At 41.8% G+C, this 27988-nt stretch overlaps 1 protein-coding gene across 2 annotated transcripts in view; it reads left to right on the top strand.

Moving 5' to 3' along the window:
- LOC111953770 (cadherin-10-like) overlaps positions 1-26897 on the top strand; it is a 61978-nt gene extending 35081 nt beyond the window's left edge. Inside the window, exons 3-12 of one of the 2 annotated variants that reach the window (XM_023973261.2) lie at positions 6300-6594; positions 8641-8760; positions 11006-11173; positions 11811-11998; positions 12612-12871; positions 14004-14140; positions 14500-14621; positions 14714-14822; positions 23446-23694; positions 25781-26897. In XM_023973261.2, the coding sequence (XP_023829029.1) occupies positions 6300-6594; positions 8641-8760; positions 11006-11173; positions 11811-11998; positions 12612-12871; positions 14004-14140; positions 14500-14621; positions 14714-14822; positions 23446-23694; positions 25781-26274 (2142 nt within the window). In that variant the 3' untranslated portion in view covers positions 26275-26897. Of the gene's footprint in view, positions 1-6299; positions 6595-8640; positions 8761-11005; positions 11174-11810; positions 11999-12611; positions 12872-14003; positions 14141-14499; positions 14622-14713; positions 14823-15139; positions 15728-23445; positions 23695-25780 lie in introns of those variants that run through there. The other variant, XM_070435457.1, reaches the window with a different exon arrangement.
- The last annotated feature ends 1091 nt before the right edge of the window (positions 26898-27988 follow it).

Consider the following 27988-nt stretch of genomic DNA (forward strand, 5'->3'; position numbering starts at 1 on the left):
TGACCTTAAAATGAGGGAATATGTAAATGAATGACTGCATGAAATAAATCATTTTTTTTCTTTCAAAAGAATGGGGGGGGAAATGACTTTGTCAAAGGCAACAAAATAACGACATTGATGGGGAAAACATGTAAAACGTATGGGGGAGCCCTTTCCTCATCAAATGAAAATCACACCTCTAGAGGCCTCATGGGGGAATCGTTATTAACATTGGTCTTTATTTCATAATTAAAATTTAGTTTTATTTTATTTTTTTAATCCAGTGTCTCTATGTCAATGTTTTGGTTATATGTCAGTCTTCTGTGATGTACATCAAGTGTCATATTGGAGAAACTCAGAATGGAATACATTTAATCTATCTGACATGGTACAGGTGTCTTCTTTGTTGAATCCATTAACCATGTGTGTGTGAGGTGTTATGACCTTTGTTTTAAAGTAGATTTGTTTTTAACTATCAAAACACTTGTGTGACTCTTGATTTAGCTCGCTGCCCAGTAAAAGGCTTTTTAAGTGGGTTAAAATCTTCTTTAGAGTTACGATGTGTACAGAGCGGAAATTTCTTAATTTTGGCACTTGAAGCAAGGGTCTTATCTCATATTTAAAATAAGAGGAGTGTTTGAATTCTTCACGTGGGTCTATATTAAAGGGCCAATATACATTAATATTTCATGCTTATTTAAAAATTCATACTTGGTGCTAATTTGCTTACTTACCAATATCTTTAGGGAACGCACGCAGCTGTTTCAAGTCAGCATTCAATGGCACCTTATTACCCTATATAGTGCATTACTTTGACCGGGCCAAGCACAAATACGGAATAGGGGTGCCATTTTGAGACATAACCATAGTTGGGGTCACGTTGCATCCTTCGTCACTTTCTTGCCCCTGTTTCGCACTGTTGTGTACCCAGTTTTCAGATTGCAGAAAATTACCAGTGGCTTGCGAAATTCGCAGTGACACCAAATGTGTTTGCTTATTATTTTCTTTTAAGCTGGCTTTTTTGTGGCCATCTTCAATAAAGCCCAGCTCCTGTGGGTGTACGGCATTAAGTGGTCCTGATGACAATACCCAACTCCGCTGTGGGATTTTTTAGCAAGCTCCCTTCAGGTCTATCTTTGGTCTCTTTGTTGCCCTACTCTGATTTAATTCCTCCTGCCTTGTGCCATAGAGTCTTTGGTGGGCCGCCCTTCTCTGGGCAGGTTTGTGTGGTTGCCATAAAACTTTGCATTTTTACAATGGATCTAATGGTGCTCTGTGGGATGTTTCAAAGTTTCTGATATACTTTTTTTATAACTTCAAATCTGATCGTGTACTATCCAAACTTGCCCCTGACCCTGTTGTGGAGCGCTCCTTGGTCTTCATGTGCTTCTTGCTGGTGATGCCCCTTGCTTAGTTGTGTTTGCAGACTCTGGGGACTTTCAGAAACGTGTATATATTTAATCATTGCACCACAGGATGGACTATATTTAATATTATGTGACTTCTACAAGGTAATTGGTTTGCACCAGCTCTTATTTAGGGGCTTTCTAGCAAAGGAGGTGAATACATTGCACACACCACTTTATTCCGTTTTTATTTTATGTAGAATTTTTTTAAACATTGTCTTTTTTTCATTCACTTCACCATTTGGACGTATTTTGCTGTATGTCCATTAACATGAAATCAAATAAAAATATATTTAAATTACAGATTGTACTGCCAACAAAATAGTAAAACACCAAGCGGGTATGAATACTTTGCATGCACTGTAATTTAGTTTCTCCCTGGTATGTGTATATTATATTCATGAATTCAGTATGATGTTGATGCGTGTCCCTCCTACTTTCATTTAGGGAGACTATGGCCCAAGAGTTATAGGTAGAGCTAAATTATAAGCCTCTACCTATATCAATCGTGCAAGTATGAGCTTCAACGCCAGTCACTTAATTCATACTGCTTGAGGGTAATGCTACTTTCTTTTCAATACGATGAATTAGTACAGAAAGAGGCACTAGATGTCCTATTTCTTTCCATTGAAATTATGCATTTTCATTGTCTCCGGGTCTTGTAGTGCGTACTGCCATTATACAAACATTGAATTATTGTGGTTTACATTAACATTAAAAATCAATGTTGGGTGGCTTCTTTGTGTCTATGTTAGATGGGATTTAAGTGGAACACCTGCTGTGAGGTCAGTAGGTATAGGGACACATGCAGGTGCACGTGTCAATAATAGGCAGGTCACACTCCATGTCCATGTGCCTCTCTTCTTACATAGGACACCATACAGGTCTTCTCTGTCGGATTACTGTGGAAAAGGTGCATGCTAGTGTATGCTCTTTACAGCTTTGGTTTGCATACTTATTATCTCTCCATTTTCCCCTGAAGTGATTGTCTTCTTAATTTCCCTTCATAGATTTGAAAAGGTAATGCTGGTCATGCGAAACACCGTCTACCATGCCACTCACCAACTCCAATTTTTAATGTGTGGAGTCGTAGTGAAAGAGTGCACAATTCAGAAAGGACGGAGGAGATTTATGGTGATGCAACCTTGGTGTCTTTCCCAGAGGGCTTTATCCTCCCTATAGGCAGTGATGGGAAAAGTACCCAATTGTCGTACTTGTGTAAAGCATAGATACCTTAATAGAAGTTATCAAGTAAAAGTGAAAGTCAGACAGTAAATACTACTGGAGTAAAAGTCTAAAGAGTTATTTGGGTTTTAAATCTACTTATGTTTCAAAAGTAAATGTATTGCTAAAATATACCTTAAGTATCAAATGGAAAAGTAAAATAATAATCATTTAAATCCTTATATAAGCAGAGCAGACGGAACCATTTTCTTGTTTTTAAAATGTATGGGATTGCATAGATTGCTTGAGGTCAAACTGTTTTCCAAACACTCAGACATATTTACAAAAAGCATGGCTTTGTGTTTAGTGAGTCCGCCAGGACAGAGGCACTAGGGATGACATGTGGTGTTCTGATAAGTGCTCGTTGATTTAACCATTTCCTGTCCTGGCTAAGCATTCAATGTTAACGAGTACTTTTTGGTTGTCAGGGAATTAGGAGTAAAAGGTACAATTATTGCTTTTCGGAATGTAGTGAAGTGAAAGTAACATTTCTCAAAATATAAATAGTAAATGTAAAGTACAGATACCCTAAAATACTACTTATTCTAGTACTATAAAGTGTTTCACTTAAGTACTTTACACTTAAGTACATACCACTTAAGCATATAACTTTACATATGTTACTTTGTATATATTGTAGAGAGTGGTGGTTGCAGGGCAGGGCTTACAATGTTCAATGTGTTTAACCCATGCCTCTCACTTGAGATATCTGATCAGTCGTTCACTGACATTTCACTTCGAACATTTTCAGAAAGTGCTTAACAGTGCCCTTCTATACCCCAAAAAGCAAGCAGGAAGCACAGTGGCAAGGAACACTTCCTAGAAGAACAAGATGGCGCGGAGGAGATGGCCGCGTTTTACGGTCTCGCTAACCAATTGTGCTATTATGCGTTTTTTTTCACGATATTTGTTAATTATTTTGTAACATAATGTTTCTTGCAACGTATCTTACGGCAGAAAAGAGCTTCTGGACATCAGGACAGCGATCACTCACCTAGATTAGACAAAGATTTCTTCAACAACAACAAAACAAGCAGGACTCACAGAATATTCTCCAAACACCCCACAGGGCAGACTCCATTTTCAACACTTGGAGTCCCAGGGGTGCGTGCTCAGTCCCTCCTGTACTCCATGTTCACCCACGACTGCATGGCCAGGCACAACTCCAACACCATCATTAAGTTGCTGATGACACACACCGCGGTAGGCCTGATCACCGACAACGACGAGACAGCCTATAGGGAGGAGTCAGAGACCTGGCGGTGGTGCCAGAATACAACCTATCCTCAGCGTAACCAAGACTAAGGAGAAGGATTGTGGACTAAGGAAAAGGGGCACCGAGCACATCCCAATTGCTCATCGACGGGGCTGTAGTGGCAGGTTTGAGTGCTTCAAATTCCTTGGTGTCCACTCAACAACAAACTAAATGGCTCCAAACACACCAGACAGTCGTAAGAGGGCACGACAAAGCCTATTCCCCCTCAGGAAAAAAAAGATTTGGCATGGGTCCTGAGATCCTGAAAAGGTACTACAGCTGCAACATCGAGAGCATCCTGACGGTTACATCACTGCTCGGCCTCCGACACCCAAGCACTTCAGATGTAGTGCGTACGGCCAGTACATCACTGAGGGCAACTGCTGCCATCCAGGACCTCTACACCAGGCGGTGTCAGAGGAAGGCCCTGAAATTGTCAAAACCCCACGCCACCCAGTCATAGACTGTGTCTCTCTACTACTGCATGGCAAGTGTACCGGAGTGCAGTCTAGGACAAAAAGGCTTCCTCAACAGGTTTTTACCCCCAAGCATAGACTCCTGAACAGGTAATCAAATGGCTACCTGGACTATTTGCATGTTGTGCCCCCCCCCCCCCAACCCTCTTTTACGCTGCTGCTACTCTCTGTTTTATTTATATGCATAGTCACTTTAACTATACATTCATGTACATACTACCTCGATTGGCCCGACCACCAGTGCTCCCGCACATTGGCTAACCGGGCTATCTGCATTGTGTCCCACCACCCGCCAACCCCTCTTTTTACACTACTGCAACACTCTGTTCATCATATATGCATAGTCACTTTAACCATACCTACATGTACATACTACCTCAATAAGCCTGACTAACCGGTGTCTGTATATAGCCTTGCTACTCTTATTTTCATATATCTTTTTACTGTTGTTTTATTTTTTTACTTACCTACACACACACACACACACACACACACACACACACACATACCTTTTTCGCGCTATTGGTTAGAGCCTGTAAGTAAGCATTTCACTGTAAGGTCTTCACTTGTTGTATTCGGCGCACGTGACAAATAAACTTTGATTTGAGAATGAGGAAACCTCATGAAAACTCACACAGAGGGAGAGGAGGGGGTCATCCATGCTGTAGGACTACACAGAATGGTAACATGCAAGTGCAAAGGCCAGTATCTTTAAGAATGAAGTAACCATTCAGCTAAACAAATTGCCCATCAAATATGAAACAAGTCTTCTCATTCTGTCATCCAATCTCCTTAGAAATCTTTATTTTTAGGATCTGCCCTGAAGGCAACGTCGCAGACGGAAGACATTAGGGAGCCAAATGGATTTAGAGTCAAAGTGACATGATTTTATGCAACTTGGCATATGGTATCAGATTGAGCTTCTGTCTATTTTTGGTCTTCCACCAAAGTCTTGAATTATGGAATTATGAAAATAAGAATGGTCTGTGCMTTGTGACTGTTGATGCTTCAAGGAAAAGTTGATGCAAACATCATTCCAATCAAGATTTTGCCTTTTGCTGTAAGTATACTGTAGGATATTTTTCCCCTATTTTTTTGTATTTTTTTTACCTGGCCACATGAAAGGAAGGAATCTTCCTGCATGATTCCTGTAGGACTTGTTTGTAAGGGGTAGTACTTGTTACAGTATTGGTGTCTGTGTTGTAACATGAAATACATGACACCTCAAGGGTTGTCCGTTTGAAATTGCTCACAGAATATAACTATTTTGATCAGACAGGGACATCCTGCTTTAGAAATGGCAATTTCAGGGGGCAGTCACAATCAGGATAAGAAGTATTGCAATCAATTTGAAGGACACACTTTAAGCAGACACTCATGTTCCTAAGAAACAGCTGGAATACAATATTCTAGATGAGAGTTCTGTGCCAAAGATGAACCATTTTTGTTTAGAGCAGTCTCTGAGAAACCGTTTATGTTTTTATTTTTGTGTCATTTAACAGGTGGAATGTAAGGTCCATACAAGAACCATACAAGATACAAACAATAACCATTTTCATTAGAGCAGTCTGTGAGCTAGCATTCTTGTTTTTCCATTTCTCAAATATACAGAAATTCTGAGGGATGGTGATTGGAGGCCAATAGTAAATAAATAGCTGAAATCAAATATCTGTGGATTGAATGTATCCAAGGACAATATTGTGAGCTCAAGATCTCAAGCTCATGATTGCAAGACAGCTAGCTTGGTTATATACAGTATGACTATCTGTCCAGAGAGACAAATCCAAGGCAGATGTAACGTTTGAATGGTACCATTTGAAGTTGAATCTGTTCTACGTAAACCATGCCAACTGTATTTGTTATTTTAGTTTCGTGTACATTTCACATTTCCTGACTAACACTGAATGCTCTCTCCATCTCAATTAAAAACTCTTACACAGCTTTTCTCTCTATCCACAGCTGCACTCCAATATGGACAGAGGCGATGGTAACGTGAAGTACATTCTCACTGGAGACGGGGTGGGAAGCTTGTTTTTAATAGACGAGAACTCAGGTGACATTCACGCCACTAAGAGGTTGGACAGGGAGGAGAGGGCCATATACACACTCCACGCTAAGGTGGTGGATAAGAGTACCAATGAGACACTGGAGGCTGATACTGAATTTAACATCAAGATCCACGACATCAACGACAATGAGCCAAAGTTCTCTAAAGACCTTTATTTCGCCAGTGTCCCAGAGATGTCTGATGTAGGTGAGTAAGTTGGTCCTCTTGTGATGCTTTATTTCTGTGGAGAAATGTGAATGACAATTCTTTCTTAAACCTATATAGTTCACAGAGGCAGAGATAACCAATGAACTGCATATCAATCAAATCATGTCATTCACTCCACAATATAATAATAGTGGAAGGTTGAAATTGAAGCTATCATTAAAGTGTAGGTTTTGCTTCATCACACTCAAATTAATTCAGATAATATAGATTAACCAGTAGGCATGAATACCAACAAATCTTTAAAAATGCAAACAGGAGAACTGGAATCAATTTCCAATCATGAGCCTACAAATTAATAGAAAGTGTAATCACCATTGAATTAAAACTTACTTGCCAATATGAAAAATAATGGTTCTCTATTGTGTTCACATAATGATTGAATTGCTGACTGACTCCAGAGAGAGGATGTTGCGGTTAAAACATGAAGCATTGGTAATATGCATTGAATACATGTCTTTCTGTGAGGTAACCAACCACTTTTATTGAAGATCAGACTCAACAAGCTCTGGTTTGGGCACTGTGAAAAGGTGTACTGTATAAGTAAAAGTTGTACAGTAAAAGCACTGTAAACCACTTGTACTAACAGGCAGATTTCCCTCAAAGGTCGATGCTTCCAGTTTCTATTTGTTTGTTAATTCATTCATTAATCCTTCCATTTCTTTCATTCATTATTTCATTAATTTGTTATTCCGTTCATTCAATCATTCATACATACCCTCGGTAATGTAAAAGTGACGCATTTATCATGGGATTTCTTGTGTGTTAAGTGCATAGCCATTTACAAATGATTGGTCACGGTCACCAATGCTTCACTAAACAGATTAACAAACTGCCCATGGTTGTATCCCAAATGGCACTCTTTCCCTGGTGCACGTCTTTTGACCAGGGCCCATAGGAATGCATCCCATGTGTTTAGAGGGTGCAAACTGGTTTGTCAGAGCAGGCATCTGTGAAGAGTCAGCAGGTAGCTCCCTTTCATGTACTCATTGCAGACAGCTGTTCCTGCAGTCATTAGTATGCTTGAAGACAGTCAGACTTAGCCAGGACGTTACAGAGGTCTCCAGAATGCCAAGGACAAATGCATTCCAAATGGCACCCTATTCCCTATAGTGCACTACATAAGGAAAAGGATGCCACTTGGGATGCTAACATAATCTGAGCAGTGGCTGTAAATGTAAGTACATCAAAGGGCTATGAACCCACACACTAGGGGCCAGTTTCCCAGACATAGATATAGACTACTCTTGGACTAAGTGGCACTTTCAATTGAGAATATCAGTTGAACATGAGTTTTTGTCTAGGACTGTATCTGGGAAACCAGCCCCTAGAGGCTTAGTATTAGAACAAAAATGACATTTTTTGCCCCAAAAAAAACCCTTAGCAGAGCTTGAATCATTTCAGCTCAAATTCTTCCCTTTCATTGATGACTATTATGCATTCTGTGGAAATGTTTTTAGCTATATTTATAACGACAAGAGCAGTGTGTTGTTCATATTTCCAAAGACAAGGTTAACTAGGTCCTGTGCAACATAAATTGCAAGGCCTCACACGACGTCTACCTCCCTTTGAGCTGGATCGCATTTCAAATGATTTTGTAAAATGTTATTGTGCTTATAGTTACTTTATTATATTCATGCTAGATCATTCCTAGTAATTGCTCTGTATAGCTATGTACATTTTCGTGGATGTATGAATGTGCATTATGTTGGATGCAGAGATAGGGCAGCCTAGCGGGTAGAGTGTTGGGCCAATAACTGGGGAAAATATGTTGATGTATCCTTGAGCAAGGCACTTAACACTAATTGCTCCAGGGTCGRCGTTAATAATGGCAGACCATGGCCGTGCACCACTCTCCGAGGGTATCTCAGGGAGAGTTGGGATATGGAAGAAACACATTTCCAATTGCATACTAATGCACACTTGTACATGTGTGAAATAGGACAAATAGCACCCACCAAATTATATAATTTGTGCATTATCTATACTTTGCTATGTATTGTAAGGTCTCTATCTTCTCCTCCACAGGCACATCAGTTATTCAAGTCACCGCGGCAGATGCTGATGATCAAACATACGGGAACAGTGCCAAGCTTGTGTACAGTATTCTACAGGGTCAACCATATTTCTCKGTGGATTCAGACAATGGTAATCTAATCACAACACCCACAATGGGCATGCAAACACTTGAAAGAAGCCATCATGTGTGCATATTATCTCTCCTCCTCTACTCTGCAAACAGAGACCCAACAGCACTCAGTATGGGGTGTTTGTTTAATTTTCCTCTCTATCTCTATGTTAGTCAGATGACATCAATAAAGGATATTTTAATAGTGGGTGAATACAATGGCTGCTGTGAACTCAATGGCTTGGTGTGTTAATATACACTCTTGGGGTTCATCGGCTGTCCCCATAGGATAACCCTTTTCAGTGTCAGGTAGAACCGTTTTGGGTTCCATGTACAACCCTCTGTGGAAAGGGTTCTGCATGGAACCCAAGTGGGTTCTACTTGGAACCAAAACGGTTCTACCTGGAACCAAAAAGGGTTCTCCTATGGGGACAGCCGAAGAATCCTTTTAGGTTATATTTAGCACTTTACAGTAGTGTTCGGCTTTTGATACCTTCTTTTGATAACTACAACATTCTTGTGATATATTGCACATACAGTGGGGAGAACAAGTATTTGATACACTGCCAATTTTGCAGGTTTTCCTACTTACAAAACATGTAGAGGTCTGTAATTTTTATCATAGGTACACTTCAACTGTGAGGAACCGGATCTAAAACAAAAATCCAGAAAATCACATTGTATGATTTTTAAGTAATTAATTTGCATTTTATTGCATGACATAAGTATTTGATACCTACCAACCAGTAAGAATTCCGGCTCTCACAGACCTGTTAGTTTTTCTTTAAGAAGCCCTCCTGTTCCACTCATTACCTGTATTAACTGCACCTGTTTGAACTCGTTACCTGTAAAAAAGACACCTGTCCCACACACTCAATCAAACAGACTCCAACCTCTCCACAATGGCCAAGACCAGAGAGCGTGTGTAAGGACATCAGGGATAAAATTGTAGACCTGCACAAGGCTGGGATGGGCTACAGGACAATAGGCAAGCAGCTTGGTGAGAAGGCAACAACTGTTGGCGCAATTATTAGAAAATGGAAGAAGTTCAAGATGACGGTCAATCACCCTCGGTCTGGGGCTCCATGCAAGATCTCACCTCGTGGGACATCAATGATCATGAGGAAGGTGAGGGATTAGCCCAGAACTACACGGCAGGACCTGGTCAATGACCTGAAGAGAGCTGGGACCACAGTCTCAAAGTAAACCATTAGTAACACACTACGCCGTCATGGATTAAAATCCTGCAGTGCACGCAAGGTCCCCCTGCTGAAGCCAGCGCATGTCCAGGCCCGTCTGAAAATTGCCAATGACCATCTGGATGATCCGAGGAGGAATGGGAGAAGGTCATGTGGTCTGATGAGACAAAAATAGAGCTTTTTGGTCTAAACTCCACTCGCCGTGTTTGGAGGAAGAAGAAGGATGAGTACAACCCAAGAAACCATCCCAACCGTGAAGCCTGGACGTGGAAACATCATTCTTTGGGATGCTTTTCTGCAAAGGGGACAGGACGACTGCACCGTATTGAGGGGAGGATGGATGGGGCCATGTATCGCGAGATCTTGGCCAACAACCTCCTTCCCTCAGTAAAAGCATTGAAGATGGGTCGTGGCTGGGTCTTCCAGCATGACAAAACCCGAAACACACAGCCAGGGCAACTAAGGAGTGGCTCCGTAAGAAGCATCTACAGGTCCTGGAGTGGCCTAGCCAGTCTCCAGACCTGAACCCAATAGAAAATCTTTGGAGGGAGCTGAAAGTCCGTATTCCCCAGCGACAGCCCCGAAACCTGAAGGATCTGGAGAAGATCTGTATGGAGGAGTGGGCCAAAATCCCTGCTGCAGTGTGTGCAAACCTGGTCAAGAACTACAGGAAACGTATGATCTCTGTAATTGCACAAAATGGCTTCTGTACCAAATATTAAGTTCTGCTTTTCGGATGTATCAAATACTTATGTCATGCAATAAAATGCAAATTAATTACTTAAAAATCATACAATGTGATTTTCTGGATTTTTGTTTAAGATTCCGCCTCTCACAGTTGAAGTGTACCTATGATAKAAATTACAGACCTCTACATGCTTTGTAAGTAGGAAAACCTGCAAAATCGMCAGTGTATCAAATACTTGTTCTCCCCACTGTATACCATTGAGGACTGGCAATTCAAATGTATTTGGTCTAAATAAAGTAGATATTGTCCTTGTAAATGATTTTAATCTCAAGTTAAACCTGACCAGTCATACTGATAATAGTCTATTTTCTCATTCAGGCACGATTAGAACAGCCCTGCCTAACATGGACAGGGAGACCAAGGAGAACTACCAGGTTGTGATCCAGGCTAAAGATATGGCTGGCCAGATGGGTGGGTTATCAGGGACCACCACAGTCAGCATTACCCTCTCTGATGAGAATGACAGCCCACCGCGCTTTGCTAACCGTAAGAGACCTTCTCTCTTCTCATCTTTGTTGATATTCTGTTTTTCGTGGAGACAAAAAGTGCTGTACATGTAGCTTTCTATGTGCTTTCTTTTCGCTATCACTGTGCACATTTTTTGAACTGAGATGACAATTGTTAATCTGGCTTGCATCGACGATATCCTGTGAGCTCTTTCTCAAGTCAGTGTTGATATGACCTCTGTCAAAAGCTGGTTTTGAGTAATGTGTTATGACATAACTAATAACCCATTTTCTACAACTATACCGAAACTTTGCCAGTTAAAAGGCAGATATTGTGCTATGTGCGTAGCCTACGGGTKGGACTGGCATCAGAGTCGAAAAGGGAACAATCTTTACATAATAATCCTTTCTGAATGAGTCCCACAACTAATGACAAAACAAACCGGAACATTTCTACACAAGACAAACTCTATAAAAAATCTGCGCTACTTAATTGAAGCTGAAAGTGGAGTACATTTTATATATACTTCTCCCCCAGGAGACGTAGATAAACAGACATTTAAAAATACACATCAAATCACATCGTCCCAGAGTGCAAAGAATCTGGGGGATAAAACTCCAGTGCTTATTCTGTTTCTATTCAATTTTTTGTAATCGTATTTTCTTCTTCTCCACAGATACGTTTCGTCTGAGCACTCTGGAGTCGGCTGATGTAGGAGCAGCCATAGGTCGGATCAAGGCTAATGATGCGGACGTGGGGCGGAATGCTGAGATGCAGTATAGCATCGTCGACCGAGACGGACAGGATATGTTCACTATCATCTCGGACCAAAACACACAGGAGGGCGTTATCAGGGTAAAAAAGGTAGGCCCTAAACGTCCAGTACAATGCTCTCATGTTTTAATCACTTATGACCCAACTGCTTCAAATCACAAGATACCACTTTGTGTATGTAGAGAGTTATCCTCTCTCTAAACTAAACCCATCTTCTATTATTATCATCTTCATGAAAGTACTTAATTCTYTTCACTGTCAAGAGACCCTTATTCCTCCTGGGAGTTTGTATAAAGAGTCTTTGAGACTTTTGAAATCCAGGTTTAGCTTTTCTTTTCTTAGCCAGGGCCATACTTTTCAGAGCCTCGGCCAATTATGCAAATTGGAGAGCCTAAGTGAAAAGAGGACGGGGCGTACATACTGTATACATAGGCTCAGATTAAAAATGACACCCTGATAGCAGTCCTTTATATCTGAAGGTGCACAAAAAAGATATAAAGAAACTCATAGATACAGTAGGTATAAAGCCGTAAGGAGATAAGTAGTGGAGCTCCGCTTTACTCATTTACTAGTTTTTATTTCAACCAATAATCGACCAAGTTTTTCAACTTAAGCATCAACTTTCAGTTTTCTTTCAGTTATGATAGTAAATTAATTATATTGAATAATTATTGATAATTTATCTTTTTCATTTTCTTCATAGAAACTGGATTATGAGAAACAAAGGACYTACTCATTCAAAGTGGAGGTGACTAACACCTATCTGGACCCCAGGTTCATGTACAGTCCAAACCCTCCTTTCAAAGATGACGCCATGGTGCGGGTGACGATAGAGGATGTGGATGAGCCACCAGTGTTTAGCAGGAACCCTTATATCATTGAGGTGCACGAGGACACAGCCGCTGGCAGCTTTGTTGGTGTGGTGTCTGCCAGGGACCCCGATGCTGACAACAACCCAGTCAAGTAAGTCATTGTGTCTGCATGTCAAATTGCACCCTATTCCCTATTGTCAAAAGAGTGCACCTTATAGGTAATATGGTGCCAGTTGAGACTCAGAACATACATTGAACTGATCTGGCTCAGCATCTTTGTTATAAATTCAGATAATCCACAGGATTTCATTGGTTGATTGATTGATTGATTGACTACATGTAGTTGGCTGATTAGTTGACTTACTGATTGTTTATAGATGTTCCCTTGCTGAATAAAGCTCTTTTAATTTAGGTAATTTGATTGTTTCATAACCTAATGGACTATTATTGTGTAAGAAACCAAGGTAGCAATAGAAATAAACAATTCCTGGTGTGGTAATAAGTCTATAACAACCATTACATTTTTGGGGGTGGAAATGTGGTTCGCTTTGCTAAATCGAATCCATCAATGTATCCGAGTGTCAGTGTGGAGAGAGGGTGGTTGGAAGAAAAGCAAATTATTGATGGGTCCCTCCTTGTTGACGGCACTGTGAAGAGAATACAGACACTGTTTATTTCCACAGAATTATGTAAGCTAGCCCAGTGTGGTAGCGGCACCAAGTCAAAGTGAATGAGCCTAATTTGCTCTATCGATTCACACTGCGCTGTTCCACACATATGGCGCCTGTCTGTCTGTGTATTTGTCTGTCTGTTGTCTCTGTGTATCTACCTGCCCATCTGTCTGTCTGTCCGTCCATCTCTCCGTCCGTCCGTCTCTCTCTCAAACATGGAGACATGCCAGTCTCTGCTCGTGCAGCACAATGAGGAATGTCAGTAGAATATATAAGTTGACAATGATAAATGAGACAGCATTATAGAAGTATTCATTATTTCCTGACCAAGGAAATAGAAGGAGAGGAATGATACATACTTGCGGGCCAACATTTGGTAATTTGTAGTGTATTTTTTAATAGACTTTAATAGACTGTGTTTTGCTCTAACATAATGAATSATATTGATGGAATTTATCACAGGAGACAAGAACTACAGCTTTATGTCTGGGGCAAAACATCATGTCCATATGATTAATTTGATTTGAATCATGTCTCGATTAGTATGGGTCAATTAACATTAGGGACATTTTTACACAATCAAACATGATGTATTTGTATTACTCTATGCAGATACTCCATTGACCGCCATACCGATCTGGAGAGACTGTTCAACATTGATTCTGTTAATGGCACCATTACAACACTGAAAGGCCTCGACAGGGAGATGTCAAGATGGCATAACATCTCTGTTGTTGCAACTGAAATAAGTAAGATAAACATCCTCTTTTTATTACTTTTTTGGCAAAAAATCTTGTGCCTGTTTGCTACATTTTGTGGCCTTTGTTATTACACAAATTGTTGATGCTAGAGGCATTTATGCACTTTTGAAAATAGACAAAGACACATAAATGGGATGCAAAAGCTGCAGATGTTCACATATGCTTAGTTAAATAAAAAATATAAAAATCTGCTTATGTTCCACACACCTGGTGTCCCAGGTCTAAATCAGTCCCTTATTAGAGGGGAAGAAATTTTAAAAAGCAGCGGAACTGGCTTCAAGGTCCAGATTTAAATTTGAGGGGTCTACTGTATGGGCCTGCTAACACACTTCAAACATCTTGTTTAGGTAACCCTCGCCAAACCACTCGAGTCCCAGTGTTCATCAAGGTCCTGGACGTTAACGACAATGCACCTGAATTTGCCATGTATTACGAGACATTTGTCTGTGAAAATGTCCAATCAGGACAGGTAAAGTAGACATCATGATACTAAGAATGTTGAGGAAAAGCCTGAAGAAAGTACATGTGTTTTCGAATGCCTTTTTGTTTCACTATCCACAGCTGATTCAGACGATAAGTGCAGTTGACACAGATGAGCCCCTTGTTGGACATAAGTTTGTCTTCAGCATCAGCTCCTCCAATCCAAACTTCACTATCGTTGACAATGAAGGTAAACGTTAGTCTTCTGTAATTCTTTATTGACTAGTAGAATTTACAAGTAGTGAATGATGCTTTGTATCTGGCCATTATCTGTTCATACTGTTCACTGCAAAAAAATGTGTTGTAATTTTTATAGTGCAATACTGGCAGCACATTTCTGTTATATGTCAAGACTTATTTGTCATTTGGATATCAATGGCCTGAAGTACCTATAATTTATTTTGAAATAGTTGAATTCACTCATGCATCTTGTATTTTCAAATTTAAYCATAGACTTWAAAAAATATATGTTTTATTGAATATCCGATACATACAATATACTTGCAGTGAAGCCGCTCAACAACTACATCATACCAGTCATCCAACAGATTCCCATTCAGAGCGACACACAGAAGCATTCAGGGTCAATGCCCTGCTCAAGGGCACGTTGACAGATCTACCACCAGGCTAAAAAATTTGAACCCGAACCCTCCAAGATCCCCCCCACAGTTCCCCAATAGCTGTCCCTCAACCATTCAAGACCCCTCCCACACTCCCCCCCAGGAAGAAAAATAAAAATACAATTAATTCCATTCCCCACCCCCAAGAACCCCCCAATGCACCAACAACCAAGAGAATGAACTAAAGAGAAAAAAGAAGACAGAAGAAAACAGCAAACAACAATGCAAAAAAAAGAATGAAACTAAATAATACATTTAAAACAAAGGACATCAAGCACAACTAAAATCATAACAGCAATGCCAACTGTATATGTTTGTGTGCATGTCTGGCACTATTATATGTATGTGTGTGTTCTTGTATGTGTTAATTTGAAACACCTGCACGGCATCAGCCTCAGGCAAACTGGCATTAGTTGTAAAAACACTGCCACTCAGTGTCATTCAAATGTACTTTTTATTATGTTTTATTTTGACTTTTTTTATAACTTTTATCTTTGACCCTCATTCTATCTCCCAACACAGCAACTCCACTCCCACTTGTCTCCAATTCCAATTCCACATCCCAACCCTCAGTTTTTCTCAGCCCATCCCATCTATCTCTTTAAAGATAGACTTGCAGGTAGCGTGCTTAATTACAACAACATACAAAGTAACGMTAACAATTTTTTACTTGCCACAGTATTACATTCATATGCTCTTTTTATCTACCTTAGTTTAATGCACTGACTGTACGTTGCTCTGGATAAGAGTGTCTGCTAAATGACCAAAATGTACATGTAAATGTAAATATAAACACTTGCAATACACACTGCTGGGTATTATTCTAATGAGCTCTGACCCCAAATAAGGCCACATTTTATCAAAATACAAATAGTTTGAGAGTGAAACTCATTAGAATAATACCCAGCAGTGTGCTTTGAGGATTTTCATGTCACATTTTGGTCATTTAGCAGACACTCTTGTCCAGACCGACTTACGGTCAGTGCATTAAACTAAGGTTGATAAATAAACACATATCACAGTCATAGCAAGTAAAACATCTCTGTAGCCATTACTGAGAATGCTTTAGTAGTTAATAATACATTGGTCTTCAAGATTCTATGTATTTGTTGCAAGATACTTTTTTATGTATCTTTGCCGACCTCTGGGTAGTGACAAGTACGTTATTCTAATATTCACAGTAATTTACCACCAGTGTTCTTTAAGTTAATATGACCCTTTTCTCAATTTTCGCCTAAAATMACATACCCAAATCTAACTGCCTGTWGCTCAGGACCTGAAGCAAGGATATGCATATTCTTGATTCCATTGAAAGGAAACACTTTGAAGTTTGTGGAAATGTGAAAGGAATGTAGGAGAATATAACACATTAGATCTGGTAAAAGATAATACAAAAAAAAAAAAAAAAAATTACCATTATCTTTCAAATGCAAGAAAAAGGCCATAATGTATTATTCCAACCCAGGCGTAATTTAGATTTTGGCCACTAGATGGTAGCAGTGTATGTGGAAAGTTTTAGACTGATCTAATGAACCATTGCATATCTGTTCAAAATGTTGTATCAAGACTGCCCAAATGTGCCTAATTGGTTTATGAATACATTTTCAAGTTCATAATTGTGCACTCTCCTCAAACAATAGCATAGTATTCTTTCACTATAATAGCTACTGTAAATTGAACAGTGCAGTTAGATTAACATGAATTTAAGCTGTCTGCCTATATCAGATATGTCTGTGTCCTGGGAATTGTTTTTGTTACTTATAACCTCATGCTAATCACATTATCCTACGTTAGCTCAACCGTTCRGTGGGGGGACACCGATCCTGTAGAAGTTAATGTAATATCAGAGCCATGCTACAGTAACATACTGTAAAARGTGCCTACTATATGAAAGTAAGTGCTACTGTAAACATAATATTTGTGTTTCACAGTAATTACATGGGATTGGTGCAAGCAAGTTGTCTGCTAGATATTTGCATATTACAGCATATATATGATTATTAGTTGTTTTATATCACGTGTACTTCTAGAGGCCTAAACAAATGCTTCCAAACTTGCAATGAGTACAAAAATACAGTGCTTGCAAAAGTATTCATCCCTCTTGGCGCAGCCCCCTCTCCTTACGCTGATCCCTCCGCCTTTGTAGAATCGGACCGTGGATCATTGCCGGAGGCTCTGGACTGCGGATCATCGCCGGAGGCCCTGGACTGGMGACCGTCMCCGGAAACCGCGAACTGGGGACCGTCGCCGGAAACCCCGGACTGGAGATCGTCGCCGGAGACCCCGGACTGTGGACCATCTGCGGAGGTTCCGGCTGTGAACCGTCGTTGAAGGTTCCGGACTGTGGCCCGTTGTTGGACGTTCCGGACTGTGGCCCGTCGTTGGAGGTTCCGGACTGTGGCCCGTCGTTGGAGGTTCCGGACTGTGAAACGTTGCCGGAAGCTCTGGACTGGGAACTGTTGCCTGAAGCTCTGGACTGGGTGCTGTCGCTGGAAGCTCTGGACTGGGTACTGTCGCCGGAAGCTCTGGACTGGGAACTGTCGCCGGAAGCTCTGGACTGGGAACTGTCGCCGGAAGTTCTGGACTGTGGAGGCGCACTGGAAGCCTGATGCGTGGTGCCGGAACTGGTGGTACCAGGCTGCGGACATGTACCTCAGGGCGAGTGCGGGGAAGAGGCACAGGCCGTACTGAACTGTGGAAGCGCACTGGAGGCCTGATGCGTGGTGCCGGTACAGGTGGTACCAGGCTGATGACACGCACCTCAGGGCGAGTGCGGGAGAGGAGGCAACAAGACGTACTGGATTGGGGAGGCGCACTGAAGACCTGATGCATGGGACCGGTTCATGGTGGTACCGGGCTGAGACAAGCACCCCAGGGCGAGTGCGGAGAGGAGGCACAGGACGTACTGGACTGTGGAGGCGCACTGGAGACTTGATGTCGTGGACCGGTACAGGTGGCACAGGGCTGATGACACGCACCTCAGGACGAGTGCGGAGAGGAAGCACCACCCTTCCTGACTGGATGCTCACTCCAGCCCGGCAGTGTGGAAGCTAGCACAGGACGCACTGGGCTATGAATGCGCACTGGAGACCTGATGCGTGGGACCGGTACAGGTGGACACCGGGCTTATGACACGCACCTCAGCACGCCCGCTCTGCAGCGCTCTCAATGCTAGCACCTCTCTCCGGAATCTTGCGTCGAACTCCTCATCCGACTCCCTGAGTGGCTCTGGTTCGCTCCTCGGCTCCGCCGCCTGCTCCATGTGCCTCCGCCCCAAAAAAGTATTGGGGTTTCTGTGGCCTACCCCGTTTGTATAACTCCTCGTAATATCGCCATTTCGCTTCCACTGCTTCTATTTCCTCCTTCGGAAGGCAATACTCCCCAGCCTGCGACCAGGCCCTGCTCCATCCAAAATCTCCTCCCAGGTCCATTCCTCCTGAACACGCTGCTTGGTCCATTTATGGTGGGTTCTTCTGTACGTTCGTCGTATGAATCGGACCAAGGCGCAGCGTTGTATGCGTACATTCTATTTATTAAAGAATGAACACTGAACAAACTAACAAAAATAACAAAACGAAACGTGAAGCTATATGAATAGTACAGACAGGCAACTAAACACAGAACAAGAACCCACGAACACAAAAGGGAAAATGGCTACCTAAATATTATCCCCAATCAGAGACAACGATAAACAGCTGCCTCTGATTGGGAACCATATCAGGCCACCATATACATACAAATACCTAGACCTACAAAACCCCTAGACATACAAAAACTAGCATACCCACCCTCGTCACACCCTGACCTAACCAAAATATAAAGAAAACAGAGATATCTAAGGTCAGAGCGTGACAGTGTGTGCATATGTATTCACCACCTTTGCCCATAAATAAGATATGGTGCAACCAATTACCTAAAGAAGTCAAATAATTTGTTAAATAAWYTCCAACTGTGATGAATCTAAGTATCACATGATCAGTCACATGATCTGAATATGTATACWCCTGTTCTGAAAGGCCCCATAGTCTAACACAACTAAGCAAGGGGCACCACCAAGCAAGTTGCCCCATGAAGACTAAGGAGCTCTCCAAACAGGTCAGGGACAAAGTTGTGGAGAAGTARAGATCAGGGTTGGGTTATAAAAAAATATCAGAAACTTTGAAKATCCCACAGAGCACCATTAAATCCACTATAAAAAATGGAAAGAATATGGCACCACAACAAACCTGCCAAGAGAGGGCTGCCCACCAAAACTCACAGACCAGGCAAGGAGGGCATTAATCAGAGAGGCAACAAAGAGACCAAAGATAACCCTGAAGGAGCTACAAAGCTCCACAGCGGAGATTGGAGTATCTGTCCATTGGACCACTTTAAGCTGTACACAGCTTTACGGAAGAGTGGCCAGAAAAAAGCTTAAAGAAAAAATAAGCAAACACATTTGGTGTTCGCAAAAAGGTATGTGGGAGACTCCCAAACATATGGAAGAAGGTACTCTGGTCAGATGAGACTAAAATTGAGCTTTTTGGCCATCAAGGAAAACGCTATGTCTGGCGCAAACCCAACACCTCTCATCACCCCGAGTACCCCATCCCCACAGTGAAGCATGGTGGTGGCAGCATCATGTGGGGATGTTTTTCATCGGCAGGGACTGGGAAACTGGTCAGAATTGAAGGAWTGATGGTTGGCGCTAAATATAGGGAATTTCTTGAGGGAAACCTGTTTCAATCTTCCAGAGATTTGAGACTGGGATGGAGGTTCACCTTCCAGCAGGACAATGACCCTAAGCATACTGCTAAAGCAACACTCGAGTGGTTTAAGGGGAAACATTTAAATGTCTTGGAATGACRTAGTCAAAGCCCAGAACTCATTRCAATTGAGAATCTGTGGTATGACTTAAAGATTGCTGTACACTAGRGGAACCCATCCACCTTGAAGGAGCTGGAGCAGTTTTGCCTTGAAGAATGGGCAAAAATCCCAGTGCCTACATGTGCCAAGCTTATAGAYACATACCCCAAGAGACTTGCAGCTGTAATTGCTGCAAATGTTGGCTATACAAAGTAATGACTTTGGGGGGGTGAATAGTTTTGCACGCTCAAGTTTTCAGTTTTCTGTCTTATTTCTTGTTTGTTTCACAATAATAAATATGTTGCATCTTCAAAGTGGTAGGCATGTGGTMTATGTCAAATTATACAAACCACCCCAAAAAAWYTWATTCCAGGTTAAGCAACAAAATAGAAAAAWTGTCAAGGGGGTGAATACTTTTGCAAGCCACTATATCTTAGAAAATCAGTAACATTTTAAGACTAGTTACCATTGTGATCTGTTTCCTATGCACATTAAAATGATCAGTCACAACTACCACATGTCAGTTCAGTTGGTACAGCATTCTCACTGACGGGTGAATATAGCCACTTACAAGGCACACCTCAAAATATGTTTATAAGCCAGCGATTATTTCCCCTCTCACACATGTTTTCCCACAATGCACCATCATTTACATAATACTTCAGTAAATATAGAGCAAACAGCAATACAGTACTTCATTGTTAAATTGTATTGTAATACAATCACAACAATTGCTAACATTGAATATGTAATTACAGTATATATTACAGCACACCAATTCATATTTGGTGTTTTATATTACTTGCACTTGTAGAGACCTTAACAAAGGCTTCTAAACTGGCAGTGACTACAGGGCAAAACAGATCAAGAGGACATAGTTAAACACACAACCATAACAGGTTTGGGTTTTACTGCCTCTCCGATCTGTCCCCTACACATATCAGTGGTGACCTCGGGGGCTTTGAGGTACCAGAACGCATGAAAAAAAAATCACCTTTATAATAGCATTACTGTCGCTTTTGCGTACTGGCATAGAGCAGTAGGGTAGAGGAACTTGCAGAAGTTGCACACATGAGGGAAAAGTTTGTAGCCTAGGAACCGAAAAAATGTTGGCCTTTTATGACGGGATTTCATGAAATTCTACATCATTTTATATCATTGAAGATTTTAGCAGAATTGTTTTTAATACCTCACAAATCGAAATTACAGCCTACTTAGACACTGACAAACTGAGATCAATAAAAACTATCTTGTCTTGAATCCATCAATAGCCTAGGCCTAGGTGTGTGGAGACACATACAGTGTATTGTACAATATGAGAAGGACATTTAAGTCCTAAAAAAGCTTTCCAGTTTCACTGACTCACCCAATGATGCGCAGCTAACTCACCGGCGATGGCTGATACCCTTTTGTCAAAATCCTCTCTCTTGTTTTACTTTGTAAGACAATACTGTTCGCTCAATAGGCATATTTAAAAGTTCATAACATAAACTCGGCAAAAAAAGAAATGTCCTCTCACTGTCAACTGCGCTTATTTTCAGCAAACTTAACATGTGTAAATATTTGTATGAACATAATAAGATTCAACAACTGAGACATAAACTGAACAAGTTCCATAGACATGTGACTAACATAAATGGAATAATATGTCCCTGAACAAAGGGGGGGATCAAAATCAAAAGTAACAGTCAGTAGCTGGTGTGGCCACCAGCTGCATTAAGTTCTGCAGTCCATGTCCTCCATCTCATGGACTGCACCAGATTTGCCACTTCTTGCTGTGAGATGTTACCCCACTCTTCCACCAAGGCACCTGCAAGTTCCTGGACATTTCTGGGGAGAATGGCCCTAGCCCTCACTCTCCGATCCAACAGCCCCAGATGTGCTCAATCGGATTGAGATCCGGGCTCTTCGCTGGCCATGGCAGAACAATGACATTCCTGTCTTGCAGGAATTCACGCACAGAACGAGCAGTATGGCTGGTGGCATTGTCATGCTGGAGGGTCATATCAGGATGAGCCTGCAGGAAGAGTACCACATGAGGGAGGAGGATGTCTTCCCAGTAAGGCACAGCTTTGAGATTGCCTGCAATGACAACAAGCTCAGTCCGATGATGCTGTGACACACCGCCCCAGACCATGACGGACCCTCCACCTCCAAATCGATCCCACTCCAGAGTACAGGCCTTGGTGTAACGCTCATTCCTTCAACGATAAACGCAAATCCGACCATCACCTCTGCTGAGACAAACCGCGACTCGTCAGTGAAGAGTACTTTTTGCCAGTCCTGTCTGTTCCAGCGACAGGGTGTTTGTGCTCATAGGCGATGTTGTTACCTTACAACAAGCCTACAAGCCCTCAGTTCAGCCTTATTCAGCTTACTTCGGACAGTCTGAGCACTGATGGAGGGATTGTGCGTTCCTGGTGTAACTCAGGCATCCTGTACCTGTCCCGCAGGTGTGATGTTCAGATGTATCAATCCTGTGCAGGTGTTGTTACATGTGGTTGCCACTTCGAGGACAATCAGCTGTCCGTACTGTCTCCCTGTAGCGCTGTCTTAGGCATCTCACAGCACAGACATTGCAATTTATTTCCCTGGCCACATCTGCATTACTCATGCCTCCTTGCAGCATGCCTAAGGCACGTTCACACAGATGAGCAGGGACCCTGGGCATCTTTCTTTTGGTGTTTTTCAGAGTCATTAGAAATGCCTCTTTAGTGTCTTAAGTGTTCATAACTGTGACCTTAATTGCCTGCGGTCTGTAGCTGTTAGTGTCTTAACGACCGTTCCATAGGTGCATGTTCATTCATTGTTTGTGGTTCATTGAACAAGCATGGGAAACAGTGTTTAATCCCTTTACAATGAAGATCTGTGAAGTTATTTGGATTTTTAAGAATTATTTTTGAAAGACAGGGTCCTGAAAAAGGGACGTTTCTTTTTTTGCTGAGTTTATTTGGTGAGCCTACAGGCTGATTAGTCTTCTCTTTTCCACAGGAACCATTTGCTTTCCAATCTGTCTTTTCCCACAATTGTATTTGAAATATTGCGAAAGGCCTGTTTTGGCTGAATGTCATTTTACAGCAGTGTAGCGGAGTGCCATTGAGCCCCCAAAATACATTGCTCTTTACAGTACTGTATTGTAATATATAATTACAGTAGCTAACTGTACATTTGTTGCTGTACATTTACAGCAATTTGTTACAGTGATGGTGTGAGATGTATTATGTACTTTTTTGTAACCTATGGAGCTGCAACGATACAAGCTTTAGGGGGACCATTTGTTCAAAACATGACAAACTACCTTTCATTTCTCATATCCTCTATTTCTTTCCTCTGCAATCCACCCCTTAGATAACACAGCCAGGATCCTGACTCGGAGGGCAGGATTCAGCCGGCGTGAGATGAATACCTACCTACTGCCCGTGGTGATCTCGGACAATGACTACCCTATCCAGAGCAGCACCAGCACTTTGACTGTGAATGTGTGTGCCTGCGACAGCCGGGGGAACATGCAGTCCTGTAACACTGAGGCTCTGCTGTCTGCCGGGCTGAGCACTGGAGCCCTGGTGGCTATCCTGCTCTGTGTCATTATCCTCTTGAGTAAGTATTACTATTAATTACACTGGTACAGACATTCAACGGCTTTTTTCAAATGTAGTGAACTATAGGGAATATGGTGCCATTTGGGAGACGCCCAAATCAGAGTCAGAGCACTCAGTTTAGTGTTATGTCTAAACACACGGTAAAGTATAACCCACCTATCCAATTAACGTATTACAAAGTGGAGGCAATTATTATGGGCTGTGTTGGACTCTACCACAAATAACTATACTGCACTGTGCTGAACAGGTCTGTAGCCACAAAGTTCTTCGACAGCACTTAAATCCACTGTGCTACTTTTGTGACTCTACACCTTCTTCTTTGTGTGTATTCCTTTCATCATCATTCTTCAACTAAAGATAGTTGAATGTAGGACCACTCGCTGAGGCATACTTTGCTGGCTGCTTGTGTAAATACAGTGTGTTTCCTCAAGAAAACGGTGCAGGGGGATGAAAGCWTTCATTAGTGGATATATCTACTTGACAAAAAGGTTTGTGTTTTTCCGTGCTAAAGTAGGTCACATGCTATTTCCTGACTTCCTAAAGCACCACTTCAGCCCCCTTTGTGAGCTAATGCAGTATTGTAAAAGCACACAGTGCAAAACTGTGTTGTATGCAAGCATTTTCCATGGCAAAAAGCTAAAATATGTAGTGCTTATGTTCAAGGGTATATCAATAAGTAATGGCCAAAATACTGACTTCGAACCTGGTACTGCACTTGGCCAAGCATAACCCCAGTGCCACCAAAACAGCATCATATAGGAGGAGCCTATTTAAGATGTTGATCAATTCAATTATCCCATTAAAAGTCATGACAGTGACCTAACGGCAACATACATATCCAATGAGTTTTCTTTGTGTACTTCACTTCACATCGTGCCTAAGAACAGCCCTTAGCCCTGTGTTATACACAATATTACTCAGGTTCTAATGTGCCTGAGTGTGTTTGCTAATCTTCCTCCTCACGCGATACTGCAGAGACCCAGCTCATCTATTGATGTGTTCACCTCTTCATGTGTATGCTATCTTTCTTTCACAAACACCTGTTTCATGATCTCCACTTAACTAGAATCATGTTTGCATCCTCGCCTAGCAACTGATTCATCGCTAGCAAATTGAGTATTGACATTTCTTCCACTGCATGCCTGTTCCTCCTCACAGTCTTCCTTCACTTGTCTGTCTCACACTGAAGAGAGCTCAACTGTAGCTCTGGCTTCTGGCTCACTCAGATTGGAAGTGCTGAAGGTTGAACCCCATGCTTGCCTTTTGAGCGAAATATCATGACATCTGCTCATTATCCAATGGTTCTCGCTTGAACCCCTATGACAGGCTGTCTAATTCACCTCTACTATGCCTCCGACAGACAGGCAGGCAGGCAGGCAGTAGGCACTGAGCTGGAACGGTTTGCCCTCCTGCTTCTCCTCCTCTTCGCCACCCCAAACCGCCCAAAACCACAGCATGGGTCAGTCAGAAAGGTCTGGTCACAGGGCCTCTAAAGAGCCCCTCCTGCAGAGAGAGCTTTATAATTAACACCTAGGTGGGAGGCAGGTAGCGCACTACAGCACCTGCTGAGAGGTGGAACGAGGAGGAGGAGGAAGAGGGGGAGGAGGGAGTAACACTGACTGGCTGGAATTATTTGAGKTATTTTTGCTCCTTATTTTCATGAAAATAATGAGCTGTACCGCACAAAAATCCCACACTCTCATAGCGCCACTCTCTGGATGCAAATTTCTGCTCATGCTGGCAAGTTTTGATTAAAAGTCCTGCTCAGAAATGAAAATATGGTAAGATGCATTTAATCATGTGTGTAAGTGTAGTCTGACTTGAGAGAGAAAAAAAGGAGGCACTCTTTCAAGTGCTACAGCTTTTCTACAGTGAATGTGAAGTTAAGCGGAAAAGAGAAAGAAAATATTTTCTGCTGAATCTTTAATAAAAGGAGGTGAGTGCCCGTGGCAGTGCAGCGGATTTATCACTGATAGCAAATGCGTCTTTCTCTCTTCTGTGCATTTCTGAGTCTCCTTAATGCATGACACATGACTCCTCTCCCATCTCATACTCAAGTTCTTCTCTCTCTTTGTTGTCTATAGTGATCGTGGTGCTGTTCGCTGCCCTGAGGAGGCAGCAGAGGAAGAAGGAGCCTCTGATCATCTCCAAAGAGGATGTGAGAGACAACGTCGTCAGCTACAACGATGAAGGGGGCGGAGAGGAGGACACCCAGGCCTTTGATATTGGCACGCTGCGCAACCCAGAGGTGATGGACGCTAACAAGCTGCGCAGGGATATCATCCCAGAGATGCTATTTCCCTTCCAGAGGACATCACCTATAAAGGATAACGCCGACGTCAGAGAATTCATTCATGGGAGACTCCACGAGAACGACTCGGACCCCACCGCGCCGCCCTACGACTCCCTGGCCACCTACGCCTATGAGGGGAGCGGCTCGCTAGCCGAGTCCCTCAGCTCCCTGGAGTCTGGATGTGTGGAGGGGGACCAGGAGTACGATTACCTCAGCAACTGGGGACCCCCGTTCAAAAAACTAGCAGATATGTATATAGGGAAGGACACGGCGAGAGAAACCTAGATCACAATTAGGCCTATACTAAAGCAGCTCATCATCAACGTTGTGTCTCAATAATCTCTCTCACACACTTTCCTGCCACCCATCCATTGATTCATATGAATGGTCAAGTAGATATCAAGACTTGAACATTACACTCAATACTGGTGGTGACATTTCTCACAGTTTTACTGTTTTTGGTATAATCAGTAAAGATGCCTTTGAATTTTAGGAAATTTTGTGAACAATGGTGTGGACAATGTGTTTTGTAACTGAGGAACGAGATAGTAGTCTTGTATACTATCAATGTTTAATGGGAAAACATATTCACGAAAAAAAGTTTAAAAAAAATTGCTTTTCCTGCTAATTACATTTGAAATAGATACATGTATGAACTGTTTTTCCATGATGGACATACTATATCCTATTCACTATCTTTGTTTGACAAACAATGTTCATGTGAATGGTTGGTAAGGTTAATTCGTCAAACTGTGGATCCATTTCATCATAGGTGTACAATGTAATAAGGACGTGTACGTTGTAGGGTAACTGTTACACACTGAATTCATGTTGTTTGAATGCCAAGTCATATTGTTTTATATTTATATTTTTATACTTATTTTATTAATAAAAATTCCCAAAAAACACCTCACTTTTTCCCTATTTTTCCATAGATGAGTGCATAGTTCATGCCTTGCCCTCTATAAAATATACAATGATACATCATATCAGTGGAATATGGTAGCATCGCTATTCAGCAGATGATGCATATTGTAAATCTTACATGGCCACATATGAACTACAGGAAACTGTACGTGAGCTACAACCAGTGGCGATTTTAGCATGTAAATCTTGATGTGGCAAAAAAAAAGGTGGGATGCCTGCCAGCAAAGCCACTACACAACACAGCACTAAACAATACATGAATTGGACTATAACGGTGACAAATGGTGCCCACAAACTGTTAGGGCCTACATAAAGCTGTCCCAACAGCAGAGTCCCAACACCTTACAACTGCTACACCTGGCTATCAGCGGAGTCTTGTCTGGCAGCGAAACAGTTCATTCATCCTCATTTACTACCTTTTAAAAAAGCATAACTGATATGGCTGACTTGCTTAAACAAATGTGGTTTCTACTGACAATTAAGATGTACAAACTATGGCATAAGGGGACGACAAGTGGATAAGAGGCAATCCGTAATTTCGATTAACACATTAATGAGCGTGCGACGACGGACATAGTCAATATAACTATTTGTTCAGCACTTTTGAAATGTACAGCGACAGCATTCAGAACATGGGCCGTTCTTACAGTGTACTCGCTGTACACCAAGTCAGAACCGTAGGATAAATAAAGGGGGCATAATAGCAGACAATGAAAGCTCTCACAATATTCGATGATTACATTTCTCAAAAACAGGTTATAGGCTACATGTGCACCACCAAGTTAGAACAGTAGGCGAAATTAAGMGGTGAAAATAGACCAAATTATTATCCACTGAATAGCAGGCCAATGTTAGTGGTTGCTTTGCAATGCTTGCAGTTAGCCACGGATGTCACGCTGGTATAAAGGATTTGGAGACAGGCGCAGAAATACATCATCTGGGTTTTTAATACACCCAAAAGAAACACGTATACAAAACACTGGGATGTACCCAAACAAAAGAGTGAGGGTAAACCTCGTAGAARGATACGGGGCGAGACCCGTAAAACACAATGCACAAAACACGCAGCACA

Source organism: Salvelinus sp. IW2-2015, linkage group LG27, assembly GCF_002910315.2.
Source record: "Salvelinus sp. IW2-2015 linkage group LG27, ASM291031v2, whole genome shotgun sequence".
Taxonomy (NCBI): domain Eukaryota; kingdom Metazoa; phylum Chordata; class Actinopteri; order Salmoniformes; family Salmonidae; genus Salvelinus; species Salvelinus sp. IW2-2015.